This window comes from Pipistrellus kuhlii, unplaced genomic scaffold, assembly GCF_014108245.1.
Source record: "Pipistrellus kuhlii isolate mPipKuh1 unplaced genomic scaffold, mPipKuh1.p scaffold_m20_p_1, whole genome shotgun sequence".
Classification (NCBI taxonomy): Eukaryota; Metazoa; Chordata; class Mammalia; order Chiroptera; family Vespertilionidae; genus Pipistrellus; species Pipistrellus kuhlii.
This window is the reverse complement of record NW_023425404.1, coordinates 119235262-119250529: the sequence shown is the minus strand read 5'-3', so window position 1 is coordinate 119250529 and position 15268 is coordinate 119235262. Positions and strand designations below refer to the sequence as shown.

General features: G+C 40.8%; 1 protein-coding gene across 1 annotated transcript in view; it reads right to left on the bottom strand.

The window, feature by feature from the left end:
* Positions 1 to 4268: 4268 nt before the first annotated feature.
* Positions 4269 to 15268, bottom strand: part of ITIH2 (inter-alpha-trypsin inhibitor heavy chain 2) — a 39094-nt gene continuing 28094 nt past the window's right edge. Inside the window, exons 16-21 of the mRNA XM_036461344.2 lie at positions 13390 to 13527; positions 8096 to 8209; positions 7171 to 7369; positions 6460 to 6632; positions 5131 to 5242; positions 4269 to 4452 (exon numbers count right to left, since the gene is read on the bottom strand). Coding sequence (XP_036317237.1) covers positions 4305 to 4452; positions 5131 to 5242; positions 6460 to 6632; positions 7171 to 7369; positions 8096 to 8209; positions 13390 to 13527 — 884 coding nt within the window. The 3' untranslated portion in view covers positions 4269 to 4304. The remainder of the gene's footprint in view (positions 4453 to 5130; positions 5243 to 6459; positions 6633 to 7170; positions 7370 to 8095; positions 8210 to 13389; positions 13528 to 15268) is intronic.

The window sequence follows — 15268 nt, the reverse complement described above, 5'->3', positions numbered from 1 at the left end:
CATATTCTTGATTGTCTCACTATATTTCTTGAAGGTTTCTAGAAGATTCTTGAGTATCCTTATAACCATGGTTTTGAACTCTATATCCAGTAGTTCGCTTTCCTCCATTTCTTTCATAAGTGACCTGTTTCTTTGTCTCTGCATTTTGGCTGCTTCCCTGTGTTGATAGAGTAGCTTTGTGTGCTAGATGTCCTGTAGGACCCAGTAGCTCAGCCTCCTTAATTAATTACCTGAGGTGGACACTCTTGGTATACCCCTGTGTGGGCTGTGTGCACAGTCTTCTTGTAGTTAAGTCTTGATTGCTGTTGGGATCACTGGGAGGAATTGACCTCCAGATCAATTGGCTGTGAGGACCCAGTTGTGTCTATAATGGAGAACTTCTGTGCTGAAGACACTCTTATGGGGCAGGTCTAGCTTCGGGGGTTTTGGTGCTCACTGGGTCTGCCTCCTGAGTGTGTGTCTTATGGATGTGAGGAGTTGTAATCTGGATGGTCTCACTATGACCACTTGGTACACTGGCTCTTGGATCTCTAAGGAGATACAAAGTCAGCCACCTCCTGAGGCCACCCAGTAGGAGCTACGGAGAGATTTGCAGATTCCTCTTCTTTGGGGTTTGGAGGTACCCAGATGAGGCCCAGCTGTGAAGCAATGCAAGCTGCGGTGGAGCTTTGGGCCTTCTTTTGGAAGCTCTGGCTCTCTCGGACCCAGCTAGAGTTTGTTAGGTTTAAATTGAAAAAGGCCAGTCTATTCATATGCAAAAGCCTTTATACACAGCTAGGGTGGGTTTGTAAATTGGGTGGGGTGGGGTCTCAGGGAATCACCAGGGTCAAGCAAACAGCAGTACCTGCCCATCAGCTCTGCCCTGAAGAAGTCACCAGGTCTCTGTGTCCCATGGCACCAGGCAGGAACAATGATTGCTGCAAGCTGCCCTTGCATTCCTGCCTGATGCCAGACCGTGCAGTTTCTCTCCGTATGAGTCTGGGTTTCTAGAGTCTTGCCTGGAACTGGAGTTCAGAACAGTCAGGAGCTTGTATCTCCCTCCTGTTTGAAAAAAGACAACAGTGTACCCAGTTGCCAGCCCCTTTTATGTGTGCCTCCATACTTCCACACCTACTACCGGACTCAATGCGCTTTTCTCTTTCCTTCTAGTTATAGAATTTCCACTCAGCCAGCGTTCTCATTGCTTCTGGATGATATCCATTTTGTCTTTTAGTTGTAGTTTTGATATGGTTGTGTGTGGCAGCAAGTTCAGGGGTCTACTTATGCCACCATCTTGGTTGTCCCTAATTTCCCTTTTTGATTTGTTGCTTTGGATAGCCAGGTTCCCAACTCTAAGAAATCTTGTTTAGTTTTTACTATATTAAAAACACAAACAAATTTATGACAGGAATGATCTGAGCCAAGAGTCTGGATTTCCTGGAACACAGACTTTCATTTTCCTAACAAGGCATATATATTTCATTGGTTTAATGGAAACTGTTTACTAGTAGATTGATATTTAAGAGAATCTTTGAAGACAGACTGCATAAATACTAAAGATGATTAATATATCTGACAAACACGAGCCCTGTTTACCTCAACTCTATACAAAATACAATATTAATTATCAGTGGGTTGCATAGTGCTCCACAAAATAAATATAATATAGGCAATTGTCACGTTTTCCTTCACTGAGAGCATACTTTCAGAAATTAATCAAGAGGTAGACAATGGAATAGTTCCTTTCTTTCCAGTGAGTCCCATTAATTTGATTTCTTTGGAATTCAAAATTGATTATTCATTTGTAATTAAAAATTAATTATATAAAGAAGGCAGATTTCAGGCCTCAAGGGAAACGTGAACCATATTAATAAAGTTATTTTTACAGCCAATAAATTTCAAAACACCAGCTATTAATAGTTTTGATAATTTGAATAATACAAACTTGATTTTAAATCTAGTTGCTTTTGATAGCACTCTTGCTCAATATTTGCATATAAATATACACCCCAACATTTTCATCATTATTTTAAAAACACAGCATATTTAAGATATTAGGAATCAATGTTATCTAAAGGTAGAAGTTTTAAAGTAAAAATTTTTACCAAGTAACAATGACAAGAACCCACTTTTGAAGTCTGCATTGAATATTAGCATTTTAATGTTAGTATTTTTGAAATAGGAAATGGAAAAGATGTAAATTTTTTAAAAGCATTTCATAGGTGACCAATTTTTATAGAATAAAACTAAAAGGCAATGCCATTTATCTCCTAAGTACTGGGATAATTGCTTTTTCAAAGATAGTTTGGGTATTGTAGTTTTGTCTACATTCTACAATGAAAAATGATATTAATCAAATTATGGAGAGAAAATTTCTTAAAAGTACTCCAAAAATTTTAAATGTAATTTTATGAATTTGGTCTTTGAAAAAAAGTGCATTTTAAGAATTGATTTTTAAAAGAAAGTTATAAACAAAGGAAAGCACAAAATTACCATGGGTAAGACTTGGACTGTGTCACCAAAATCTGCTATACCAAACAGACATGAGAAAGTCACCTGATTTCACTTTAAATTTGTTTATTTTGCCTTATAAATGCCATTAGCTTTTTGTTAGGATGTAATTTGCTAGTTAATTTATTTTTAAATAAATCTAACCATATAAGGTTTAAAATTAAATGACATTACTCTTAGGAATTGCTTAACTACAAATAAACTCAAGGTCTACAAGAAGCACTACTAAAGAAGATTCGGTGTTCAAGAATCTATTAAATTTATGTGGATCTTATTGCTTCACAGACAAGGAGCTTCCAGAGCATTTGGAATGGTGATTCTCTTCAGAAGTCATAGTAACATTAATACTGTGTACAATTAGCCATCTGAGATAGTCTCCTGAGCAATTTTAAATGTGTGAAGAATTTGAGATCAATGAAGTCTCCAAGGTGATCTTAGAATAATGTTAAGAAGGCAGGACTGTAATAGGATTTAATTTAATCAGAAGACACCTACCCAATCATATTTTATCTTATTTGGAGAAGGGCTGTTTTAACAGAATGAGGCTAGTGAACTAAGGCCTTGTTATGGCTTATTTTATGTGTCAATTTAGATGGGCCAAGGGGAGCCCCGAGGGTTGGTCAGACATTTTACTGGGTGTGTCTATGAGTATATTTTGGACGAAATTTACATTTAAAAATGTAGACAGCCCTAGTCAGTGTGGCTCAGTCATTAGAGCATCGGCCTGTGCACCAAAGGGTCATGAGTTCCATTCCTAGTCAAGTGCATGTGCCTGGGTTGTGGGTTTGAACCCCAGCTTTGGTCGGTCGTGTGTGTGGGAGGCAACAAATTGATGTCTCTTTCACATCAATGTTTCCCTCCTTCCCTTTCACTCTGGCTCTATATATATATATATATATATATATATATATATATATAAACAGCAACACTCTAGTCCATTTGGCTCAGTGGATAGAGCATTGGCCTATGGAATGAAGGGTCCTGGGTTCAATTGTGGTCAAGGGCACATGCCTGGGTTGTGGGCTCAAACCTCGGGGGGGGGGGGGGGGGGGGCATGCAAGAGCCAGGCAATCAATGATTCTCTCTCAGTGATGTTTCTGTCTTTCCCTTCCTCTCAGAAGTCAATAAAAATAGAAAAAAAAAAATCAATGGAAAAAATATCCTCAGATGAGGATTTAATAAAATAAAATAAAATAAAAAGTATACTGAGTAAAGCAAATTGCCCTCTTTAATGTGGGAGGGAGGCCTCATCCAATCAGTGTAACAAAAACTGACCTTCCCCCAACTGACTGCCTTTGGACTTCATCTATAACATTGATTCTTCTTGCCTAATGGCCTCTGAACCAGAATATCAGCTCTCCCTGGGTCTCCTGCACAACTGGTCTTCCTTGCAGATTCTGGACTTTCTGTCTTCATAATTATGTGAACCAATTCATATAATATATGTCACTCTTCTTATTCCACATTTCACCATATAACCTCAAAGCTGAATTTTTCACTTCATTGACAATATAAAGATGTATTCAACCTGCAAAGTTGAGGATCTGACATTTAAGAACAATGAAATCCCAGTAAATACCAAATCTAGGGCTCTGCCTGGATGACAGCTTGACTTGCCAAAGCAGCTTTCCTTGCATCGCTTTGATGAACTCACCTCAGCATCTGAAGACGCAACAAAATCCTAAAGCTTCTTTGCAAAGCATTTATTTTCTTCAGATGTGTTAATATCTGGTTAGGTTTTAATATTAGAAGAATGAATGCAAAAGAACGGGAAAATGTACATTTATACATTTAATTTCCAAAACAAAAAACCTTTAAGGCCATTGGAGGAAGCTATAGAGCTGAGGCACAAAGTAATCCTTGTAGTGTCCATCGATGAAACCCTTCCCACTGTTGTGTACAAACCAACAGGGAACATCTGTTCCAAATACGCTGTCTGTTCGGTAATCTTTCTGCAGGCCTCTGCAAGGAAAGTGGGGGGTATGGTTAGGGCACAGACCAAAGCATTCCAGCCTGCGAATCTCCAGAGGAGACATGCTCTCCCCCTTGCTGTTCTTTGTGCCCCTTCCACCACCACATCTGCCTGCCCTCACCCTTCCCCATTCCCCAAGTCATCTGAGTCTGGGCTGAGTTTTGGAAGGACAGACTACTAGTAAACAGTGAGTCCAGATATTATTAGATAATTCAGATATCCCTTACTAAGGACCATTGTGGACTTCTTCAGCAAGGTAAAAAGTACAAATTAACTTAGAAATGGAAAAAAGGTGGGGACACAACTCTGAAGTGTGGGCTTCACCTCAGATACTCAAGAAGGCTCTAGTTTGAATATAAAAATATACATTCTCTATCACAGTGGCGTGTGGGTATTTATATAATTTCCTCCTTTGGTCAGCTTTATCCAGCTGGTGAGCATAGGGCTTCTAATGTAGGAAGGTGAGAACAACAGATTAATTAATTTTGGCATTTCATGTACATGTTTATATATGTAGTCATCATTTTCATTTCAGAAGGTAAGCTGCAGTGTCCAGCAAATGTTATGTATGTGCCTATTCCCGATGAGTGTTTGGCTTGATAGGTAATGCTGTGAGTCCAATCCTAGAGGAAGCCCTATTGCCACTGTCATACGCATCTGAGGCTTACCTTGTGACAACCAGCTTATGCCCTTTCACTTCCATGGTGGCCTCTGGCTTCTCGGGGTTCTTCCCAGGTCGCTCATTGAAGATGTGTATCTTTGGCTCATGCATGAACTGGCCTAGTGAATGAAGGTCAGACAGCGATTTACATGTTACCCAAGAATAACTAAAAAGACAGGCTGGTCATTTAATCCAAGCTACCAAGTTGCTCCTCCCTCCAGAATTTCTGGCGTAGAAAGACCTCCTCGGAGGAAAAGGGCACAGCAATGGGGGAGATGTAAAGTGACCATGCTGCTCACCCCGTGGTCACCTAACATGTGAGGCTGACTATTGGGTCAGAAGTAAAATCAAATGCCTTGATTGGGGCAGGGGGTGAAGGTCAGCACCTGAGAGCATAGCTTACATCACAGACACAGGTTTGTTTGTGGTGTCATATGCTTAAACTGGAACCATTCATTTAAAAGTAAGGAGAGTTGGCCTGGATATCCTGCTTGTCATCACAGACTTCGTAAGCCAGTTCACTCCTCTTTAATTAGGAAAAACTTTTTAGCATAAAACTTAAGATTTATTTGCCCCATCTCTTATTTTGCCCAGTTCATGATGATGAAATCCTGGTTCTGGGAAAACCTTGTTTAGAAGGGCAAAGGTCCTGGTGATAACATTAATAAGTCACCCTGTACTGCTGTGTTGGGCTGTATTGATCATGGTTTTTCTTTTCTATACATTAGAATGTTTGACATCTTAAAAATCATGTCTGGCTGGGGAGAAACTGTCCACCCCATGATTAGCCAATTCTGAAAGGTAGCAAAGGACTCCCCACCAGGAGCATGCTTTGCTATACAATTAACCAACCCAGAGCCACATCTCTGCTATTGGGCCTATATAACCCAGAAGAATTCCAGGACCAGATGCCCTGGAACTAAAGACCAATCCATAGCCCAAAAGCCCATAGGAATTGTTCACAACAGCCAACTCTAATCTACCCTGCTCGGTCTTGGCTTTCCATGGAAACCCCTATGAAGGCTCCTACATGAACTTATCACTTGCTCCAGCTTCCCTGACCAAATCTGGCCTTCCTCCTGTGGCCCTGCATGGCCAGCTGTGCCTCTTGTTTCTAAGAGAAACAGGGAGTAACAATTAACATTTCTTCCAATGGCAATGGCCTCTTTGTGTCATCACTCACACACCCTTATAAACTAGGACCTGAGCTCAGAACATACATCCTGTGCTTTTCAGTCCACACCTGTCACTTTCCCAAGTTCTCATCACCATTATCCAAAGATAATCAAGGCCTAGCGTGGTTCCACACTTGTCAGATGGTTGACCAACACTTTACCTATTAGTCCATGTGCTTTAGGTGAAAACTTGTTTGTGGAAGGAATGTAGATCCCTAAAAAGTCTACATTGATTGGATGCTTCTTCCAAACACGATGAAGTAACACGGAGAACGACATCTCCTTATCCAGGGTAATAGTCACAGTTTTCTCTTTCTTCACCGAGACCAGCACCCTGGTGGGAAAGTTGAAATGGAATTAATTTCAGAACAGACTCTTCTTAGAAAGTCATCCTTCTCACCCCTAGTATGAACTATCATTCCTCCCAGTACAGTCCCACTAGTTTTCTAAAACCTTTTCCATGTTTTTTCCCCCCCACAAAATGCTGTTTTAACTCCCAGCTCTGAAATTCTGTCAACATATGTTTGCTTAAACATACTCATGGGAAAATATTACTCATAGGATAACAATTGTAGCATTTCTGAGCATAACCAACACAGAGTCAGCTGTGGATTTCAGTTAATGGACTCACTCACCCAACATGTGTTTGAGAACTCTACATGCGAGGCACGAGGCTAGCCCTGAGACATGTGGTGACCAAAACACAGGATTCCTGCTGCCAGGAGCAGGGAGGTGGGCAACAAAAATGTTTCTGAACTCCAACTTCATATTTAAAATGATGATTTTAAGGCCTATGTTTATGTCGTGGATGTTGGGATTTATTTATGTAATGTGTCAAGGATAGGCCCGAATCCACACATCAGAATACTTGCCTCTGATTAATGACCTGAGCTGTGTCAGACCAGGATAAGAATGACATATGGGTGCCCTGGCTCAAGGTGATGGCCTCAGTGCTAACTTCTATTTTCACATCTTCACGTTGGAAATAAAATCCCAGTTTTCCAAAATAGGTGCTTAGTTTTTTATTCTTGGGCTTCTTAGCACCAACGAGTTGTCCATTGACCAAAATCCCTACAGTAAAAAAGAAAGCTTTTTTTTTTCTTTCTCTTGTGTGCCATTTTTTTTTTTTTTCATGTGTGGGTACCATAATACAAATTTATGTAACTTGACAATATGGGTAAATTATTACTTTGCTTTAGGATTTAATAATACTTTTTTCTTTTTCTTTTAAAAAAATATATTTTATTGACTTTTTTTTTTTTTTTTTTACAGAGAGAAAGAGAGAGATATAGAGAGTTAGAAACATCGATGAGAGAGAATCATTGATCAGCTGCCTCTTGCACACCCTCTACTGGAGATGTGCCCGCAACCAAGGTACATGCCCTTCACTGGAATCGAACCTGGGACCTTTCAGTCCACAAGCAGACGCTCTATCCACTGAGCCAAACTGGTTTTAGCTACATAATACTTTTTTCTTTGTACCTCTGACTATGTAACTATGCTTTATTATAGTTTAATTATATTACAATACCTGCTATTTCATACTACATTCTCTTCACAAACAAGTTTTCACCAAAGCACATGGCCTAATAGGTAAAGTGAGGTAGCCTATTTTATCGGTAATAGTTCAAACACTTAGGAATATATTTGTAATTTATTTCTCACTAATTATCCAAGTTTGGAAAATATAGGACTTATGTTGAAGTGAGAAAGAAATTCCAGGCAGTGACAGTGACAGTGTAGGGCAGCAAAGATAAAATTATCTAATTTAAACATTATAAATATATATATTTTTACCTAATTCTGGATCAGAAACAAGGTTGAGGATTTTTCCAGGTTCTGAGTCAATATTGAAGCAAATATTCTTTTGGCTCTTTGGTAGGTAAATGATGAAGTGTGGGTCATTTTCAACTGGAAAATATACAAAGAAAATATTTTAAAAATCATAGAAGAAAAGAGGGTTTTGAAAAGTATTTTATTCCTAAACATCTTTAACAATAATAAATATTTATTGTGCTTCTACTGTATGTCAGATACTGTTCTAAACACTGGGGGCCAAGTGGTCCATACCCACTGTCCCTTTCTCATTCAGCCTCCATCAGAGGTTTATGTTAAGATAGTGGATACTTATCCTGTAACTATCGCATTTGCACTAGGCTAGAGATAAAAATGAATAAGACATATACATACATACTATATATATACATATATACATATATATATACATATATACATATATACATATATACACATATATAATACATATGTGTAAATTATATATATATATATATAGTGAGTATATAGATAACAAGATATGCATTTTATTAAGCATGCATACACAGTATATAAAAATAAAGAAGATGATATTATTTGTTGGCATACAGATGAGTATTAGTCCAGAGCAATGAAGGATCAAGGGCTCCCAAGAAAGTACTCCTTTGTTATTGGACATCATTATTCTGGCTGATCTTGTTTGTTTACCCATTCAACAAATATTTAGTGTGTGTGTGGGGGGGGATAACTATGTGCAAAACACTAAATCTGGCCATGTTTTATGCAGCCATAGCTAAGCCATGGCCTTCAGGAAAGTAAGGATGTAATGAGGGAGTGTTAAATGTTCTCTCTTGACCAAACTCTATTCAGGCTCCCCTGAACTTATCAATGAGGCCTTAATTTTTGGGCGTCCATGTTGGTCTCTGCATTGTTTATTTTAGCAAGGATCCTGCCAAGTCAGTTTAACCAGAAACTCCATCCTCCATATCTGATCTCCCTCATTATCTGATTGGGTTCCTCATCTCCCCTGCTCCCTCTCCCCTAGTGATGTCTGACCACACCAGCCTGCCTTCAGTAAGAATCCTGTTAGAGGTATCTAGCCTAAACCCCCTGCCTATGCTTGTTTCCTCTTAGAAATCTTTCATCCATTGACCCCCACCCCACTCCTTATCTATAAAGTATTTGCAGTTGAGTGAAATCTCTCTCCCCCACCGCCAAACCTCATCGAATAAAATCTTCCTCGCCATGCTTTAACAAATGTCATGAATTAATTTTGTTCTTTAACAGTTTGAACATTATTTTCTTCTTCTAAGGAAGCAGATATAACCACTAATGTAAGCTAGAATAAAAATGATGCAATAATGGCCCATGCACAATGCTCCTAGAATGAAGAAGCAAGGATGATTGACTCCACCTGACAAAGTTGGAAAAGGCCTTATAAAGAATTTAGCTTTTGAATTAAGTCTTAAAAATAGGAGAAGAAGAGGGGAAGATTGAGACACGGGAAAGACAGATATTTTATTGAGTGGACAGACTGAGGAATGGCAGGGAGGTAGAAAAGTTGATGATTTGTTTAGAAAGTAACTCAAAGTGACTTACTAAGGATGGGTTCTTGAATATAGAAAAAGATTAGACTAAAAATGTGGGTGATGGAGACCACAGAACATCACGCTAAAGAATGGACCTTTATTCTGTTGGATAACTAATAAATGCTTTTGAGAATAAATTATCTGAACCTTATTTTAGGAAAAATGTGGTTACAGTATAAATTAAGTTGACATAGCAGCTAAAATGGCAGTAACCCAGGCAAGAAATGTTAAATTCAAGAAAGTAGGATGGCGAATGGGATTGGCAACAGAGTGAAAATTCTGGAGACATCTGGTAAAATCCACCATATCTGGCAACCAGTGGAGCGGAACAATTTATCTCTGTCAGGCTTCTTGCCTCAGTAATTGAAGGGATTGAAGAGGAAGGATTGAGTTGACAGTGGTGTGTTTTCCAGGATAAAATGGGAAGAGTTGGCTGCCATCCATTGACAGGCTGCTGTTTTCCAGGTACCATCACAAAACTCCTTATAAACATTAATTCAACTCATTCTCCTTTCAGAGGACAGGTGACCTGCCCAAGGGCACACCATGGAGTTAGTAGGAGCCAGAGCTATGACTCACAGCCAAGCTATCTGGTTACACGCCTATTCTCCCAACCATTCTGATATGCTCATTCATTTTCTTTTCTTTTCTTTACTTTTTTTTAATATATTTTATTAATTTTTTACAGAGAGGAAGAGAGAGGGATAGAGAGAAACATTGATGAAAGAGAATTATGGATCAGCTGCCTCTTGGACACCCCCTACTGAGGATGTGCCCGCAACCAAGGTACATGCCTTTGACCGGAATCGAAACTGGGACCTTTCAGTCTGCAGGCCGACGCTCTATCCACTGAGCCAAACCGGTTTTGGTTGCTCATTCATTTTCAAGTATGTGTTTTGGAACTCAGAATCAAGAATAATCTTATTCAGAGCAGAAACAAAACCTTGTATTTCTTTGTGTCCCTGACATCACCAAGCTCATGCTATGTATTCAGTAAGTATCTGGTTTAATTGATTTTGTGTCGGTACTGGGCACTAGAGGGCATCATTTAAACACAGAACAAAAGGTTCTTAATGCCTTAAAAATTAAAAAAACAAAACAAAAAAACCACCACTTAGTTATGCTTTTTTCCTTCCTTCTTCTACATAAATATGGCATTTTGAAACATTTTGTTTGAAGGAAACTGTTTTTGTTAAAGATAATGATTATTTTTGCCATTTTAATTAACCCAGATCCCACCAATCAAGCCTTCTCATAAATGAATGTTTCAGTGCTGTCACATTGAGTTGACATAGTTCTAGGCTTCTAGGCAACACGAATGAGACATCATCTGTAAATTGGTTTATGCATCCTAAATCTTAATTAGAGTGAAAGTAGATTGAGATCTCCCATGACTATTTTTATGGATTCTTAGGATCTGGGGTGTTTGAGCCAAAGAGTAGCCAGTGTTTATTGAGTTTCTACTGGGAACCAGGAACTTACCATACAACCACCTTGTAGGGGAAGTATTATCATCCCCATTTTATAGGTGGGCTACCTTTGGGAGGTAACTTAGATGAGATCATGAGAGTGGGGCTCCATGATGGGATTAGTGTCCTTATTAGAAGAGACACCAGTGAGCTTGCCTGCCATTTCTCTCTCTAGAGATCATGTAAACTCACAAGAAGATGGTGGCCACACACAAGCCAAAACAAATGAAATCGACCTTGCCGGTACTATGGTCTTGGACTTTGGGCTTTAGAACTGTGAAAAAATAAATTTCTGTTGTTTTAACCACCCAGTCTATAGTACTTAGTTGTGGTGGCCAAGCTGACTAACACAGGGAGTTTTCCTCTTTCAATGGAAGGCAGTGATGCCTATAAAAGTCTCCTAGATTTCCAGGGCACAGTGGTTTTAACATACTAGAGGCCTGGTGCACAAATTCATGCATGGGTAGGGTCCCTTGGCCTGGCCTGCAATCTGGGCTGATTGGGGCCATCTCGTCCAGTCCCAATTGGAGTTGATTGGCCAGAAGTGGGGGGTGGGATGGGGATGTGGATAGACCTTGGGAGGTTGGCCAGCTGTGGGAATGCACTGACTACCAGGGGCAGCTCCTGCACTGAGCTTCTGACCCTGGTGGTCAGTGCATGTCACAGCTACTGGCTGGTCATCCAGTTGTCCAGTCTTAATAGTTGCTTAGGATTTATAATATATTAGAGGCCTGGTGCACAAAATTCATGCACAGGGGCGGTGTCCCTCAGCCCAGCCTGCACCCTTTCTAATCTGGGACTCCTCAAAGGATGTCCCACTGCCCATTTAGGGTAGTCAGACATCCCTCTCACAGTCCAGGACTGCTGGCTCCCACCTGCTCACCTGCCTGCTTTCCTGATTGCCCCTAACTCCTTCTGCCTGCCAGCCTTATCACCCCCTAACCACTGCCCTGCCAGCCTGATTGATGTCTAACTGCTCCCTTGCCAGCCTGTTTGCCCCCAACTGCCCTCCTTTGCCAGCCTGGTCACTCCTAACTGCCCTCCCCTGCAGGGTTGATCACCCCCAACTTCTCTCTCTTGCAAGCCTGGTGTCTCTCAACTGCCCTCCCCTGCTGGCCATCTTGTGTCCACATGGGGGAAGGATCTTTGACTAAATGTGGGCAGCCATCTTGTGTGCTGGATTGTTGGTCAATCTGCATATTACTCTTTAGATAGGATAGAGGCCTGGTGCATGGGTGGGGCTGGCTGGTTTGGCCTGAAGGGTGTCCCTGATCAGGGTGGGAGTCTCCTTGGGGAATGGGGTGGCCTGGGTGAGGGGCCTGTGGTGGTTTGCAGGCCAGCCATGCCCTCCAGCAACCCAAGTAGAGCCCCTGGTATCTGGGATATATTTATCTTCTATAATTGAAACTTTGTAGCCTAAGTGGAGGCCTTAGCCAGCCAGGGCAGGTGGAAAGCGTGGCTTCCTCCATCGCCAGGGACAACCCTACCCTTCTTTCTCCAGCTCTGTGGCTGCTGCCATTTTTCTTGGGATTTATCTTCTATGATTGAAACTTTGTATCCTTGAGTGGAGACCTGGGCCAGCAGGGTGTATGGAAAGCTTGGCTTTCTCCATTGCCAGGGAAACTGAAGCCTCCCTCCTACTCTCTGTGGTGGCAGTCATCTTGGTTTGGGATAATTTGCATACCTGCTCTGATTGGCTGGTGGGCAAGGCTGGTGGACATGGCTTGTGGTGCAGCAGAGTGATGGTTAATTTGCATATTACTCTTTTATTAGATAGGACTAGAGGCCTGGTGCACAGATTCATACACTGTTGGGGTCTCTCAGCCTGGCCTGTGCCCTCTCACAATCCGGGATCTCTCAGTGAATATTGGACTGCTGGCTTCAGCCCAGTCCCTGCAGGCCAAGCCGAGAGACCCCACTGGCACACAAATCTGTACACTGGGCCTCTAGTATGCATATAAGATCTTTTCATCCTACCCCCTCTCCCCTTCCCTCTGAAATTCATCAGTCTATTCCATGTCTCCATGCCTGTGCATTGAGCATCTGCCCCTGGTGGTCAGTGCATGTCATAGCTACTGGTCAAATGGTGGAATGGTGGAACAGTCAGACACTTAGTATATTTAACCTTTTAGATAGATAGATAGATAGATAGATAGATAGATAGATAGATAGATGATAGATAGATGATAGATAGATATGCTCCACAGATTATGATCTGATTGAGACCAAGGATGTGAAAGCCATGTCGAAGTTCTCTCACCTCTCATCACATGTGGAGGAGGAGTGCTCTCAAGTACAGAAGCTCCTTTCACAGGCATTGGGATCCTTGGCGTTGGTGATGGGTGGACCCAAGATGGGAGTGGACTTGGAGCAACTTTGCTGCCATAATACAGGGCACCTGGGTAGAAAAACCTGTATCCATTAGTTTCCATGCTAACTTTTCCATGTAAGTCGCTTACAGTTTCAACAATTATGCAGACTCCAGAGGCTCTCAGCTAAGGTCTCTTCCCATCCTTTTTATTCCTGAGTTCTCTCTCCTAGGGCTCCCTCTGTTGTCATGCTGTGGGCCTCCTGTGGGCTTTTCCTCAGAATCTGGAACCTGGGCTGGGGTTGCAGCAGAGGAACTGCCCCGTGGAGCTGGGGAAGGACCTCATGCCTTCAGCACAGGTTGGTGGGGGGTGGGGGTGGGGAAGGTGTAATGTCCAGTCCAGCCCCTGGAGAAGTCCTGGATTATGGTCAACATCTTCCTAATACATTCCTATTCATCTACCAAAAAGCAATCTGAGCAACGTAGTTTCCCAAAGAGGTTCTCCTATTGGTTACAAAAACATCATTTTGCTTTCTGATATCCAGTCTCCTGTATTTGAGAAACAAATGCCGGTTCACCCTAGTATTGTTGGCATCTCACTTGGACAAAATTACAAATTCACAAAATGTCCCCTTTAGTGTGTGTAGGTCTTTTTCAAGACTATGTTCAGTAGTCCTCAAGAAAGAGAGGAAGGAAGCAGGAGAAAAACCAAAGTCTTTTAAACGTGGGTACAGTCCCCTTGGATATGCCTTGGGACTTTCCTCAGGAAACAGAGATCAGGGATAATTTTTCAGGCAATTTCTAGGTTCTCAGATTTCACATACACTTTCTCCTAGTTTTCAAGCTGAAGGCATGCTTTCTCCTGCTTTTCCTCACCAAAGCCTCCCGGAAACCAAAGTATCCAGTTGAAAATTGGTATAGTGCCAAAAAAAACCAATTACTTCAATGACTGGGAAACAAATTCATTCGAAAGTCAGATAGTTCCAATTCTTACTTTCGACTGAACTGGAGTAGGGCCCAAGCTGTCATCTGATATATCATTAAAAATAAAAGCTGTGGTATATTTACACAATAGAACACTATTAGGCTGTAAAAAAGAAGGATCTCTGATCATTTATTTCAACAGCTGTAAAAAAGAAGGATCTCTGACCATTTATTTCAACAGCATGGATAGACCTAGAGATTATTATGCTAAGCGAAATAAACCAGGGAAAGACAAATATCACATGATCTCACTTATATGTGGAATCTAATGAACAAAATAAACTGGTAAACAAAATGGGTCCAGAGGCATGGATGCATGGAACAGACTGGCAGATCTCAGAGGAAAGGGGAGTAAGGGCGGATGGGAAGAGATTAACCAAAGAATTTATATGCATATCCCATGGACACAGATAATGAATAGTGAAGGCCTGAGATAGGATAAAGGTTGGGGATAGGGGTGCAAAATGGGGGATATCTGTAATACTCTTAACAGTAAAAATAAGTTAAAAAATAATATTTCAATATAGATCAATATGTGAGTTTTATCAAGTAATTTCAAAGAAGTTCAGGTAAATGAATGATGTTGCCATAAGCAAGTGCTTTCTATTACCATCTACTTATCAATATCCATAATGTTTATCAGGACTTGCACCCATGAAACACCTTTTTAAAAAAGTAGAGTTATACACATGCAATATACAGATCTTATGACATAGAGACCCACAGCTGAAACCTATATGATCATGTTGACCAATGTCACCCCAATGAATTTTTTTAAAAGTAGAGTTGATGCTGAATCTTGTCTTTTTCAATCTACTAATGAATAACATTTACCATATAGACAAGA